The sequence below is a fragment of the Garra rufa genome, chromosome 24 (assembly GCF_049309525.1).
Source record: "Garra rufa chromosome 24, GarRuf1.0, whole genome shotgun sequence".
NCBI lineage: Eukaryota > Metazoa > Chordata > Actinopteri > Cypriniformes > Cyprinidae > Garra > Garra rufa.
In genome coordinates, this window is record NC_133384.1 from 32,606,492 (window position 1) to 32,621,837 (window position 15,346).

Below are 15,346 nucleotides of genomic sequence, written 5' to 3' on the forward strand. Positions count from 1 at the left end.
GAATTTTCAGCATCCTCACTCCAGTCTTCAAAGCCATATGATTCTTCAGAAATCATTCTAATATGCTGATTTTTTATTATTATTAATGTTGTGCTGCTATATAATTTTTTAATACATTTTTCGGAATTCTCAGAATGTTTCAGAATTCTTACAATTTTTTTAAAAGAACTTACTTAAAATACAGTGTTGTTACATTATTTGTGACATCCTAACAAAGCTCAATTTCAATCAGTTTAATGCATAAAAGTACATTCGTAAGTCTTTTAAGAAGTTCCACAAGGAGCCAAAACACTGATCTAAAGAACATTAGGAAATTTTTGACTCTCCAAAGAACCTGGAGTGCTGAAAGAACCATTGAACAACTGTTTTAGACTTCCAAATAGAGCTTTTTACTTTTGTGGAAACCACGATACATTTTTCGGAACTTTCAGAATTTTTTGCAATTTTTTCTGAAAGTTCAAAAGAGTAAGTTGTACTATTATTTGTAACATTGTAACAAAGCTCACTTTCAATCAGTTTAATGCACAAAAATATATTTGTAAGTCTTTTGAAAAGTTCCACAAAGAACCCGAACACTGATCTAAAGAAAATCAGGAAAACATTTTTTGCTCTCTAAAAAACCTTGAGTGCTGATAGAACCAATGAACAACCGTTTTAGACTTTCCAAGTGTCTAAACAAAACTTTAGCCTTTTGTGGAAACCATGATACATTTATTTGGAAATTTTTCAGAATTCTTTCAGAAAGTTCAAAAGAGAATGTTGTACTATTATTTGTAACATTGTAACAAAGCTCACTTTCAATCAGTTTAATGCATAAAAATACATTTGTAAATCTTTTAAGACATTCAACAAAGAACCAAAACACTGATCTGAAGAACATCAGGACATCATTTTTTACTCTCTAAAGAAAACTGAGTGCCGAAAGAACCATTGAACAACTTGCTTTAGACCCCCAAGTGTCTAAACAGAGAGAGTCTAAACTCTTTTTCCTTTTGTGGAAACCATGAAACATTTTTCAGAACTATCAGAATTGTTTGGGAATTCTTCAAAAGTTCAAAAGAACAGCACTTACTTAAAATAGAATGTTGTAACATTGTAACAAAGCTCACTTTCAATCAGTCTTTTAAGACGTTCCACAAAGCACCAAAACACTGATTGGAAGAAACTCAGGACATCATTTTTGTTTTATTTTCTAAAGAACCTTGAGTGCTGAAAGAACCATTGAACAACTGTTTTAGTCTTCCAAGTGTCTAAACCAGGGGTGGGGAACCTTGATCCTCGAGGGCCGGTGTCCCTGCATAGTTTAGCTCCAACCCTAATCAAACACACCTGAACAAGCTAATCAAGGTCTTCAGGATAAAGGTTGGTATCTTTTTTTTCCAGGGTTGGAGCTAAACTCTGCAGGGACACCGGCCCTCAAGGATCAAGGTTCCCCATCCCTGGTCTAAACAGAGCTTTTTCCTTTTGTGGAAACCATGATACATTTTTTGGAACTTTCAGAATTTTTTGTAATTCTTTTAGAAAGTTCAAAAGAACAGCACTTACTTGAAACAGAATGTTGTAACATTATTTGAAACACTGTATTTTTATGCATTAAACTGATTAAAAGTGAGCTTCTTTATATTCTTTTAAGAAGTTCCGCAAAGAATCAAAACACTGATCTGAAGAACATCAGTCCATTTTTACTCTCTAAAGAACCTTGAGTGCTGAAAGAACTATTAAACAACCAATTTAGACTTCCAAGTGTCTAAGCAGAGCTTTTTTCCTTTAGTGGAAACAATTATACGTTTTTCGAAACTTTCTGAATTTTTCAGAATTCTTTCAGAAAGTTCAAAGAATAGCACTTACTTAAAATAAAATATTGTAACATTGTAACAAAGCTCACTTTCAATCAGTTTTTTTAAGAAGTTCCACAAAAAACCAAAACACTGTTCTGAAGGACATCAGGCCATTTTTTACTCTCTAAAGAACCTCTGAACAATCGTTTTAATTCATATTGGTACAACCTTCCAGATCTAAACAGAGCTTTGACCTATAGAACCTTGTGGGTCAGATTCATTATATCTTTGCACCTCAAGCACTCACATACACGGTTGATTTGTGACACGACGCGTCCATTAATTGACCCACGCGTTCTGCCTTCAGCTTGCATCTCGGAGCGGGTAAAAGGCGGGCGTCGACGGAAGGGGCCCGCGGGGCGCCAGTCAACAAGAGGAAATCGCTCCTGATGAAGCCCCGCCACTACAGTCCCAGTCCCTGCCCCAGCGAGGGGGACGGCGAGGAAGACCTGGCAAGTGCTCAGGACAAAGACGCGCCCAGGAACACTGACACTCCAGCAGGTAGACAGATGTCCTGTTGTTTTGTCTGTTTTGATGAACAATTGACGCTGAATTTTAAACTACCATCTGTTGCATTCATATATTTGTTTCCCTCCTCCTCCTCCTCCTCCTCGGTCTCCTCTCCCCCCTCCTTTCCCACACCACATCCGTCTATTCCTCCATCCCAGGGAAGTTCAAGACAGGCCTTTTTCGCATGCATCCGGTGTCCAGATTAAGGCGATTTCGTCCAATCGATTTCTTTGAAACCTGGATTAAAAACTCACGGCGGCGTTAAAGTAGCTGCCGCCGCCGGCTTGATTATGCAGCCTGGAAAAGTGCTTTTTTATAAGCAAGTGTGGTTGCTTGCATAATTATGCAAATAGGGTAACTGAGAATAGAATGCACCAAATTATATTGTGCCTCGTTGACAAAAGAGAGTGATCATACACTCCAGCAACAAAACATTTTTGGCAAGGAAGGCACGGAAACGTTAAAGTTGATATTACGTTTTAAAGCAGTCTCCTTTCTAGAAACAAAATGCAGCCATTTCCTAATGAATCAAATTATGAGCATGTTGGCAACAATACCCATGCTTTACATGTGTACCTCCACACCCCTATAATCTGCACTTATTTGGTATATTTTTAACGATGTAACCAAGCAACAAACGTAATTGTCCCTTTCGAAAGCTTTTGTTAGACCATCGAACGCAGCCCAAATATACATAATTAGGCATAATGTGTGCGCCTCATTATTGGACACATGTGGGTTGTTAAATGGACAACAAAATAGCTCAATAAATTGAACAGCATCATTGGAAATGGAATTTATTTGTTTCTCTGATTTCATATTACCCACAATAATCATAACCTTTTTTTTTTTCTCCCCCCTCCTCCTTCTTTGAAATTTTCCGAAGTTGCAGTAGGAAAATCTCATTTGTCATATTTCCCTGCTGTCTTGCAACATGTTTGCTGTGCGTTTTGCCAAAGTGCACTACTGAAGAAGTGCTGGTGGAAAGAAAAAGGAAAAAAAAAAAAATTAAAAGACATAATGCGCAGGGTGTGACTGGGAGTGGATGGCGACTGGGACCGTAGCGAAATTAATGGATCTGTAGGGGGACGAGATGTGGGTTTCATGAGAAAAAAGGGAAAAGGAAAGGCAGGGGAGAAATTAAAGGGGTGTAAGGCTTCCATTTGGTGCTGTTGTGTGTGTGTGTGTGTGTGTGTGTGTGTGTGTGTGTGTGTGTGTGTGTGACTCCAGCCAAGCTTCTGGTCTCCATACACACAATGGTAATGGTTATTCTGGAGTATAAACCATTCACCTGTTCCAAAACACAAACCACTCTCTGCATCCAAGCATTTTTCGCCCTTGTTCGCTCCAGTCTTTTTTTTTTCACTGTTCTGTATTTTTTTTTTTTTTTTTTTTGGTCAGGGCTGTATCTCCATCTGGATGGCAGAGAACTCCTAATCATCTGCTCTGTTAATTGTGTCTTAGCATAACTGGCGAACTTTTCATCTGCGCTGGACCGCTTTGGGTTTTCACACCTCAAACTGCTGACAAAAGCGACAAAATCAGGGAAATCGGATGCTTTTAAGTGCATTCGCTGTCGAATCTATTTGGTGCCGCCGTCCAGATGCTTCATATTCCTGCTTGTTTTTGGTTTTTTTTGCGTTTCGGATAATGATTATTGAGATATGGGACAAAACGGGCATGAGAAATTGTAAAAATATTATCAAAGTTTAAAGTTAAATTACAGCTTACTTCTTCAATTTTTTTTTTTTGTTATACAAAAACAATTTTTTTCTTTATCTATTGCTCTGTAAGGGTCAACATAATAAGTATTGTCATTTTGGATATTTATAATAAATAGAGCTCCGTCTTTTGAAATCTGATGGTGTTGACAAAATAATCACATTTAGTTACAGATGTTTTGTAGCCTTTTTGCTTTTTTTTGGAGTTGCAATAATAGCATATGGAAAAATAAAACATTCAGGATGAAGAGTGACTTATATGATTTTATTAGTATTTCCATAAACAGTTTGAAAGCTGTGTGGTCAATAATGTGTATTTTAAAGTAAAAAGATAATTTTCCTGCTTGGTATTTTTGTCTCTTTCTTTCTTAAATCGATATACTTGAGAGAAAAATACTTCAGATATTAAGTTCCATTTTCATATTTTGACATTTTTATCATTTTTGAAATTACATTTAAATATTTTATTAATTTTTCATTTAACCAAAGAATCACATTTGAAGTGTTTTTTTTTAATTAATTTAAATAATTTATTATTAAATAATACTGAAAAAACGACAAAATGTTTAATATTTTTATGGAAAAAAAAGTAAATGAATTATTTTAAATCAATATACAATTACTTGATTATTTTTTAAATTAATTTAAAGGGAAAATTATTATTTTTCCTACCCCCACTTGCAAAATTATATTTTATTTTTTTAAAGCATAAACTCACTTAATTTTGATATATTCTATAGAAAACAACACTTGATATCTTAAGTAATTTTGATCATGATTTCTATGAATGTTTAAATATTTTGTACTGAAAAAAGACAAAAATACAGAGTAAGAAAATAATTTTAAATCAATATACATTAACTTGAAAAAAACTTAGATTTAGCTATCAAGTCTCTTTTCTGAAAAATGTATCAAGTTTATGCTTAAAAAATGTCAGTAGGGTAAAAAAAAAAATGTAATGGGAAAATTATTATTTTTCCCTACGCCCACTGGCACATTTATCTTTTTATTTTACATATTACAGAAAACAACACTTAATATTTTAAGACAGTTTGCTTCACAGATAAAAAAAATTCTTGATTTCTATGAATGTTTAAATATTTGTACTGAAAAACAACAAAATGCTGAGTAATTATTTTTTAAACCAATATACATTAACTTGAAAAAAATCTAATCTAATAATTAAAATTAAGATATTAAGTCTCATTTTCTAAAAAAATAGATCAAGTTTAAGCTTAAAAAAACACTTAATTTAAAGGGAAATTAATATTTTTTCTGCCCCTACTTGCAGAATTATTTTTTAGTTTTTCAAAACAAACAAATTTTGATATATTTTACAGAAAACAACACTTGATATCTTGTCATTTTGATCATGATTTCTATGAATGTTTAAATATTTGTACTGAAAAAAAAGACAGAGTAAGGAAATTAATTTAAATCAATATACATTAACTTGAAAAAAACTTTAGATATCAAGTTTATGCTTAAAAAATGTCAGTAGGGTAAGAAAAACTAACTTTATTTTTTTTAAAGCATAAACTCACTTAATTTCGATATATTTGACAGAAAACAACACTTAATATCTTAAGTCAATTTGCTTCTCAGGTAAAAAGATCTTGATTTCTATGAATGTTTAAATATTTGTACTGAAAAATGACAAAAATACAGAGTAAAGAAAGTATTTTTTTGCAGTGTAAGTGCATTTATATATATATATATATATATATATATATATATTTTTTTTTTTTTTTTTTTTTTTTTTTTTTTAAAGATACGAATGCCATTTTTCTTAAGTTTAATATATTGTATTAATCTATATGAGAAGTATTAAGTAGTGAGTGAAAACATAACTGAAATGAAATATATAATTTGTGTGTAGAACAGTCTAGTGATCCATTCAGATTAACATCAATGCTGACATAAAAGTGTGGGACACGTTTCATCTCTCAAGAATCAGTGCTGTACCATTCACCACATGTACAATCGGATGCAATTCCAAAAATAAAAACGGACGAGATTAAGCAGCCTTTTCCTCAAGCAGCGTGCATAAAAACTATAATTATCTGCACAAACAGAATCAAAATTTAGGTTGCGCGCTAGCATTATGCCTTCGCATTCGTACGGCGCCAAAGTAGACCTCTGCGACATTATGCCGGAGTTTGGCATGGTACGAACGCATCGGCAAGCACACTCTAACCCCTCAAAGCCTGGTTTCCATTTTTGGCAAGAGACGGGTGAGATTGTAAATGCCACTGAGCTCTCTATCCCCCATTTAGGGATGTTTTTGGGGGGATTAAAAGCAGGACTACTTTATATGCTCTTTAAGACTAGCAACTGTTTGTTAAGGCAGTATGATCCCATTAGAAGCCCCTGAAAGCGCATGTGGCGGCAGCCAAAATGCTCTAATATCTAATCAACTCAGTGCTTGCATATGGTTCGGAGGGTGGCATAAGGCTCTCTAAGAGGATAGATGCATCGTATTTTGAACTTTAAACCCCGCTGCCCAAAGAGCTTTAACCCCGGCGGCTAAGTTTGAGAGAGATCAGCGGTGGATTGTAAATCAATCCAGCTGATAGTTTCTTTTGTTAATCATTGACTCGATTACTTAATATAATCGGGTCTGTGGCCATTCCAATGAGTCCTTTAAAGGTGATTTTAAAGGATAAAAGGTCTGAGATTTGTCAAAAAAAGAGAAATTATTCATGCTGTAAACCCTAGTCAAATAAGCTTTATGGATTTATCAAAAGTAGTACAGTGGTATAGCAAATCGTGCTTCTTTCTGATTAGCGTTTATGGCTTTATATCATGTAGTCTTATAGCTATTGTGTTCAATGCATTTATTATTATTAGCAAGTTGGTTACATAAGTTGAACAGACGGGAGATTAAATTAGAAGGGGAAATGTTTCATTATTTATAAATATTATATAATATATATACATTTGATGTATGTTATTTATTTATTTTTAAGGTCAAGTTATGTATATATTTCAGCATATCTATCTATCTATCTATTTTCTTATTTATTAAGGTTTGTCATATTAATCATTTTATTGACTTTATTTGTTTTTCATTTTAACAAAAGACTCACATTTGAATTGTTTTTTTCTTGACAAGCTTACATCTTAATTTTAAAAATATTTCTCAATGATGTTTTTTAAAAGAATATATGCTGCAGGTTTCATTTTCTAATTTTCCCATTTTTATCTTTTTTAAATGAATTTAGTAATTTTATTAATTTTATTTATTAGGTTTGTCATATTTTAAACTTCCCTTTCCCTTGTTTTCTTTACAATATTTTTAATTTTCCCATTTATATCATTTTTATAATTAATTTAGTTATTTTTAATTGATTTTATTAGTTGTTCATTTAGCCAAAGAATAACATTTAGAGTTAATGTAAAATTTGTATATTTTTCATTTTAAATTTTCCCATATATGTCATTTTAAAATTAATTAAATAATTTAATTTAATTTTCTTGATTATTATTTTACTTATTTATTGTATATTTGTATGCACTTGGGATATGTGTCAAACTCTCATGATGTTTTCAAAGAAATTTCCCATTTCTATCATTTTAAATTAATTTAGTAATTTTATTAATTTTATTTATTAAGGTTTGTCATATTTTGTGCCTCCCTTTCCCATGTTTTCTCTGCAATATTTGTCATTTTTAATTCCATTAACTCTTCTGATTTTTTGTGGGTTTTTTTCTCCAAATTTTTCAATTTTTATTATTTTAAATTAATATAATAATTTTATTCTATTTTAATTGTATTTATTTGCTTTTTAACCAAAACAAATTGCATTTTAAATACTTTTTCTTGCCATTTATCTGCTTCTTATTTGTAATAATTTTATTCTATTTTTATTTGCTTTTTATTTAACAAAAAACTGTTTTGAAATGCTTTTTTTGACATATTATCCTTTTTTTTCTGTTTTCCTAACAATATTTGTCAATTTTCCATTTTCCTATTCATATCATTTTTAAATTATTTTAATAATTTTTTCAATCGTATTTGTTTTTTATTTGACCAAAGAGTCACATTTAAAATGTGATGAAGCCTGTATTTACTTACTGTACTTATTAGGATTTATAATATTTTGTTTCCCTTCATCTCCCTGAAGTTGTCATGTTTGTCAAAAATTGTGTTTCTGAAAGCTTTGAAAACCATCTGTTAGTATTTTCCCTCCAAACACAATCATGTAATGAGCTCTTGCTGATGATCCATCAATTTAAGCCCCATCCATTCTTCTGTGTCTCAGATGAGGACCTCAACGGCGCTGATGTTCTGGAAGACGCTATCTATCACAACGCAACGTCTCACCACTTGTTGTCTTGGTCAGAACAAACGAGTGAAGGTTCGCCAGACCTGGTGGCTCAGATATCCGAACACCAAAATGAGCAAGAGGAGGAGGAACACAACCAGGACTTTGAAGACAAAAACCAAGAGGAGATCAGAGCCAGTTATCACCTGTCTCCAGACAGAGAAGCAGACGAAGAAGAATGGAGCGCTCCTCCGTCCCTAACCAAGGTCAACGGGATCCATCACAGCCCCAGTCCACCTACAGACGACGCTCTTATGAAGAGACTCCGGATTGGACAGCAGCTGCACGAAGAAGCTCTTTCTGCTTACATGAGCCGAAATAGTGCAGGGAGCTTGATGGAAGAGTATGGCTCTGCGAGAGAGTTCAGCGACAGTGAGGAGGAGCTCCAGACGCCCAGGATGGAAGAGCGAGGAGGCGTTTGGGGTCCAGGTCTGGTGGCCAGACGTCTGGAGCTGGACAGGGCCCGACTGAACCTCAGTCTTCTCGAGCAGGCCATGGTGCTGCAATCTGAACATAGACAGGTCCTCCACAGTGCCTACAAAGACATGGACCGCTTCCTCCTGGAGCAGATGAACCACGAACGGAGGCAGCAGAGGATGCTGGAGATAGACGCTCGGACCATGTACCACAGCAGCAAAGGTGAGATTCACGACAGATTCATCACATTTTCACTGATTTTTAATAGTCTGAATTCTGTAAAAGTTATGGTTCCTCAATGTTTTCATTTACAATTATTTGAGTACTAAGGGAATATATTTGGAATAAAGAAATGCAATTTCATTGCCAAATATTGAAATGATTTTAATAATAAATACTTTTAAAACAGTTCTTGCAAAAGATGAATTTGAACAGACTTTTCATTAGATTTTAGAAACATAAATAAAGTCTAAAGCCTAATAAAAGCAATCTAACAATGCTGAACAAAAAAGAAAAATTGGTAATGTATTTCATTCAGTAACTTCGTTTTTAAGTATTTTTGAATACATGTTGTCATATGAACAACCAAATCAGTAACTTACTAGTAACTAGCTTGTAAGAGTAGTTTGTTTGCGATCGGACTATAGTGGTTGCACTGTATGCTTTTGATTCATTTGATTCACATTGACTCATAAGAATCATTCAATCAGGACTCAGGAGTCATACTACGCTGGTCGTGCTGTTTGTCCTTGATTCACTAAAAAGAACCGGCTCATGAGATTCATTCATTCTAGAAACGAACTACACTGCTTGCACTGTATGTTTCTGATTCACTAAAAAGAATCGACTCAGCGGACAGATTTGTTGCGCTGTTCATGTCTCCCATTTGCTTATTAGAGTCATTCATTCAGTAATCAGGATTCACTAGTTGTGCTGTATGTGTTTCTGATTCACTTAAAGGGTTCTTTAGAGTCATTCATTTAGCGATTGGACTTTACTAGATGCGCGGTATATGTTTTTGATTCGCTGAAAAGAACCGACTCATTAGAGTCATTCACTTAGAATGATTATGATTCGCTTATAAATGGCTCTTTAGAGTAATTCATTCAGCAGACAGATTTCACTTGTTGCACTGTAAATGTTTTTGATTCGCTTATAAACGGCTCTTTAAAGTAATTCATTCAGTGGTCGGACTTTCCTAGATGCACGGTATATGTTTTTGATTCGCTGAAAAGAACCGACTCATTAGACTCTTTCATTCATTGGTTGGACTTCACTAGAAACATATATGTTTCTGATTTGCTAAAAAGAACCGACTCATTAGAGTCATTCATTCAGGTCAGACTATTTTTTTCCTCCTTTTATTAGACAGTACAACAATTAAACAATTAATACAGTACAAAAAAAAAAAAAAAACAGTGGTTAGTCGCACAGTATATGTTCGTGATTTGCTGCAACGAACCTACTCATTAGACTCATTCATTCACTGGTCCGACTTTACTAGTTGCATGGTACACTATATGTTTCTGATTCGCTGAAAAGAACCGATTCATTAGAGTAATTTATTTAGTGGCCGGACTTTACTAATTGCACTGTATGTTTCTGATTAGCTAATAAACGCTCTTTAGAGTCATTCATTCAGCGGTCAGACTTTACTGGCTGTGCATTGTATGTTTCTGATTTGCTGAAAAGAACCGATTCATGAGTCATTCATTTAGTGGTCGGACTACTAGTTGCACTGTAAATGTTTCTCATTTGCTTATAAACGGCTCTTTAGAGTAATTCATTCAGTGGTCAAACTTTACTAGTTTTGCAGTTTCTGATTCGCTGAAAAGAACCGACTCATTAGAGTTATTCATTCAGTGGTTGGACTTTACTAGTTGCACTGTATGTTTCTGAATCGCTAATAAACGGCTCTTTAGAGTCATTCATTGTGGCCAAATCATTCAGTGGTCGGGTTTCATTAGCTGCGCTGTATGTTTCTGTTTCACTAATAAAGAACAGACTCAGAGTCATACATTCAGCGGATAGACTTTACTATTTGCACTGTACATGTACTGATTCGTATAAAACGGCTCTAGAATCATTCATTTAGTGGTCAGACATTACTAGATGCGCGGGAGTCTCGCGTAGCCAGACCTTCAGCCGTCAGTCTGAAGGTCTGGCTACGCGAGACTACTGTAAGTATTGCTTTCTACAATATTAATGCTAATTATAAATTCTTATTTACTCACAGCAAAGAAGCTGCTTCATTTCTTGACAAGGTGGTTCCATTAGTTAACTATTAGTACTGATAACATAACAATGATCAGTTGTATTTTTATTAATTAACATTAACAAAGTTAAATAAATACTGCTACAAATGCGTTGCTCATTAGATAATGTAAAGTGTTACCATTTCTTTTCTTGTGGTATTTGTTTTGTAAAAACCTCTTTAGATTTATATGTGTTGGTAGTTTTGCAATAAGACTGGCATGTTGCAGTATCGACACATACAAAGAGAAAAACAGAGAGAAATTCTAGCCCAGAGGGATAGATAAATAAAATCCTCTTAAGTGCTAAAAACATTTTGGCAACAAAATATTTAATAGTAAGTAACCAACATGTTTTATATACATATATCTAAAAAATTACAAGTACAAGAAGAAAATCTTCTGATGACATCTCTGTAACACGCTGGATTTTTATCGGTATCAGCCAGATATTTTACCATGAGCATAACTTAAGTCATAAATCCTAGTAAAGTATCTCTGATGTGAGCTTTAAGCACTTTGATTCTTGTTTAATGGGTAATCTCTGGAGATAATCTCTCTATGGATCAACGCTAAGAAACCGGTGCCCTGAGTAAGACCGCAGCCTTAACTAATGTCACGGATGAATACATACACACCCAACACGCTTTTACAGGACGCGCTTCAGCTTACATGAAGAGAAACATGACAGGATGTGATTAACTATAGCTATCTGTCCTTGAAGAGCACTGTTTTGACTGTTTGTTTGTGTGTAATAGATTCCCCTCGGACAGAAAAGAAAGACATCAAATGTCCGACCCCGGGCTGTGACGGGACGGGTCATGTGACAGGCCTCTACCCTCATCACCGGAGTCTATCAGGATGTCCCCACAAAGTCAGAGTGCCCCCAGAGAGTAAGTCTATTCTCGTGTTACGCATCACTTCCTGAGGACATTAGACACATTTCCTCCCTTCACAGTGGCACAATACAAACAGAACAAATACAATTAGTGATAACAACACTGTGATCATTTTCAGCCCATAAATATTCATGCCATACTAATGATCAAGGTTTAGTTGTACACATACTGAGGGACAAAAGATTACACGGTGATTGCTTTACTAACCAGCCGCTATTATGTTCAATGCATTTCTGCATAGAGACTAAGCATGAAGTGTATTCATTTAAATGCATGCTATAAAATATCTAATAGTTATGTATTTTCTGTGATAGAAAATGCTACATTTTTCCATTTTAGAAAACATTTTTAAATATGCATTCTAGTTTTAAAGAATGTATTAGTTTAGCTTTAACTTTTTTATCTTAAATTATTAATATATATATATATATATATATATATATATATATATATATACACACATTATAATATATATAATGTTTGAGTGTGTGTAAAGTATAATTTTTCCATTTTGTTATTCCTAAACACTTTTTCACTACTAACTTCACAGAATTTGAGCCAGACTTTATATTTTAATGAAACAAAAATTAAGCTATACAAAAAATAATATATATAAAATTATAATTATTTTTTAGAAATTATATATATATATATATATATATATATAAAATGTAGAATTTTTTAATTTTATAATTTCTAAAAGTTTTCACTACTAACTTCACAGAATTTGAGCCAGAATTTATATTTTATGCAACAAAAATAATAGTTATACTAAAAAATAGATATATAATAATAATTATTATAATATATAAAATTATATATTTTTTTAATTATATATATATTTATCACATTTTTTTTGAATATTTAAATGCAACAATACATTTATAAAGTTATAAATGTTTAAAAAATATATATATATAGCTTTTTTATATATAAATTAATTTTAATAAAATATATCAACTTTTTTTTTTACTACTAACAGAATTTGAGCCAGACTTCATGTTTTTCATAAATTTTTCAACTTATTTGGTATTAATGACTGCAATTTGTAATTTTTTTATCATCCGTTTTACATATAATTTTTAGTAAATAACGTTTTTCCAAAGATGTTATATTTGGTTACGATATCATTAATTACCAAACTAGTTCACTGTTCACAAATTTACTGTTATTACCAAACTGGTCACTATTTGAGGTTTTTAATTCAGAAGCAATCCATTTCTTTTTATTATCTAAAAACCAATTTTTCCTCCAAAAAAAAATAAAATAATAATAATATATATATATTATTATATAAGTGTTATTTTCAAACATTTCAATTAGTTAAAAATGTGTCTAATTTAAAAAAGACAAAACAAAATAACAGACATGAAGTATGTAATATGTAATTTGCATGTCAATTATGTATTTACTCCTTATCTTGAGCCTTCCAGTGGAAACCACGTAATGTTGCACCAAGCTGAAAGTAAAAAAAACCAGCTTTTTGTGTTTTTTTTTCAAAGAAATTTTTAAGTCATCAACACAAGTGAGGTTTGATTTCCTGCGGTAGGCGAATTAAAAATGCATTCTGGAAGCAACTTTTCACTTGCTGTTTTCTCCATTTGAGAGTAGCACAACAAACATTCGCCATTAAACAGTGATGTGACAAAAGGAACAGAAAATGTAATTAAGTTTTTTTTTCCCTTTTTTTCCCTCCAATATGAAAGCATGTACTCCTATACCAGAGGCAGCATTCTGCGAATCAAAGGACCCGCGGATGCAGCCTAAATAGACGGGCACATCCTCCAAACTAATTATGAACAGAGTGAAAAGTTACTAAGGATAGGACTTCAACAATATGTGTGTGTCTCTTAAATGGTAATCAAAATGCGTTTGTAGTCCTGATGTTTGTGCATGTTCATATTTAAAAGAAAGAATGGCATGGGAAACTTTACTTAGCATGAAAAGTTGAAACAGCTGCAGTACAAGCTTGTGTAAATTCCATGCTGAATTACTGTTTATTTCATGAATTATCCATTCTTTTATGACTGTTCTTTTGTTAAACATTATTCTGTTGTTTCCTTCAGTCCTCGCCATGCACGAAAACGTCCTCAAGTGTCCGACACCTGGCTGTACAGGAAGAGGTCATGTCAACAGTAACCGTAGCACGCACAGAAGGTCAGCACAATGAAAACATGATCTTGTTTTAGTATCATTAAGATACTATTGGAGTTTTTATTAATATTGTGATTTTTTCTTTTTATATTTGCTGTTTTGATTTTTTTTTATGTAAGGTTTTATTCATTTTTGTTTTTTTAATTATTATTTTTTTTAATATGTCTATATTGTTTTTCATGATAGCCTGTTTCTGCCCCAAATTAAAAAAAAATGTATTTGCGACTTTTTATTTCACAATTCTGACTTTTTTTCTCACTATTGTGAGTTATAAAGTCAGAATTGAGATATGAACTCGCACTTGTGAAAAAATAAACTCGCAAACACACAATAAACCTGCAATTCTGAGAACATATCGGTCTTTTTTTTGCCTTTAAAATTGGACTTTATTTTACAATTCTGAAAAAAAGTCAGAATTGCGAGATATAAACTTTTGTATCATGCAATTCTGAGAAAAAAAAAAGACAAACTTGTGAAATAAAGTCACAATAACCTTTTTTATTTTTTATTCAGTGGCGTAAATTTGCTTCCTTATTTATTTTTTTATGGAAGCCTGTTTTTGTCATGGAATATTTAGATTTATTTATTTTATTTATTTATTTTTTAAATATGTCTATATCATTTTTTATGGAAGCCCATTTTTGCCAAGGAATAAAAGAATAAAAATTGTGTTTCTCATAATTTTGAGAAACATATATATAAATAAATAAATATATATATATATATATATATATATATATTATAGATTTTATTGTAGTTTGATTATATATATATATAAAATGTATATAAACTCAAAATGTGAGTTTTAAACTCGGAATTGTGAGAGAAAGTCAGAATTCTGTTTTTATATCTCACAGTTATGACATTTATTCAAGAAACAATGTCCGAATTGTGAGAAAAGTCACTATTACTATAATTTTTAGATTTTTTTTTTTTTATATCTCATGGCAGAAATTAGCTTCCATAGTTTTATTTTATTTAATTTTCTATAGTTTTTTTTTTTTTTTTTTTTTTTTTTAATGAAAGCCCATTTTCGCTATGGAATAAAAAAAATAAAAAAGATGTTTTTCACAATTCTGAGGAAAAAATGAAGACATTTTTTTCAAGAAACAATGTCCGAATTGTGAGATAAAAATGAGCAATTACTGTAATTTTTTTAATTTTTAATTAATTTATTTTTTATCTCATGTTAGAAATGAACTTCCAATGTTTTATTTAATTTAAGTT

At 32.2% G+C, this 15,346-nt stretch overlaps 1 protein-coding gene across 1 annotated transcript in view; it reads left to right on the forward strand.

The window, feature by feature from the left end:
• LOC141300285 (suppression of tumorigenicity 18 protein-like) overlaps positions 1–15,346 on the forward strand; it is a 78,523-nt gene that overhangs the window by 35,966 nt on the left and 27,211 nt on the right. The window contains exons 5-8 of the mRNA XM_073830604.1: positions 2,146–2,339; positions 8,335–9,036; positions 11,825–11,959; positions 14,032–14,122. Of these exons, the coding sequence (XP_073686705.1) occupies positions 2,146–2,339; positions 8,335–9,036; positions 11,825–11,959; positions 14,032–14,122 (1,122 nt within the window). The remainder of the gene's footprint in view (positions 1–2,145; positions 2,340–8,334; positions 9,037–11,824; positions 11,960–14,031; positions 14,123–15,346) is intronic.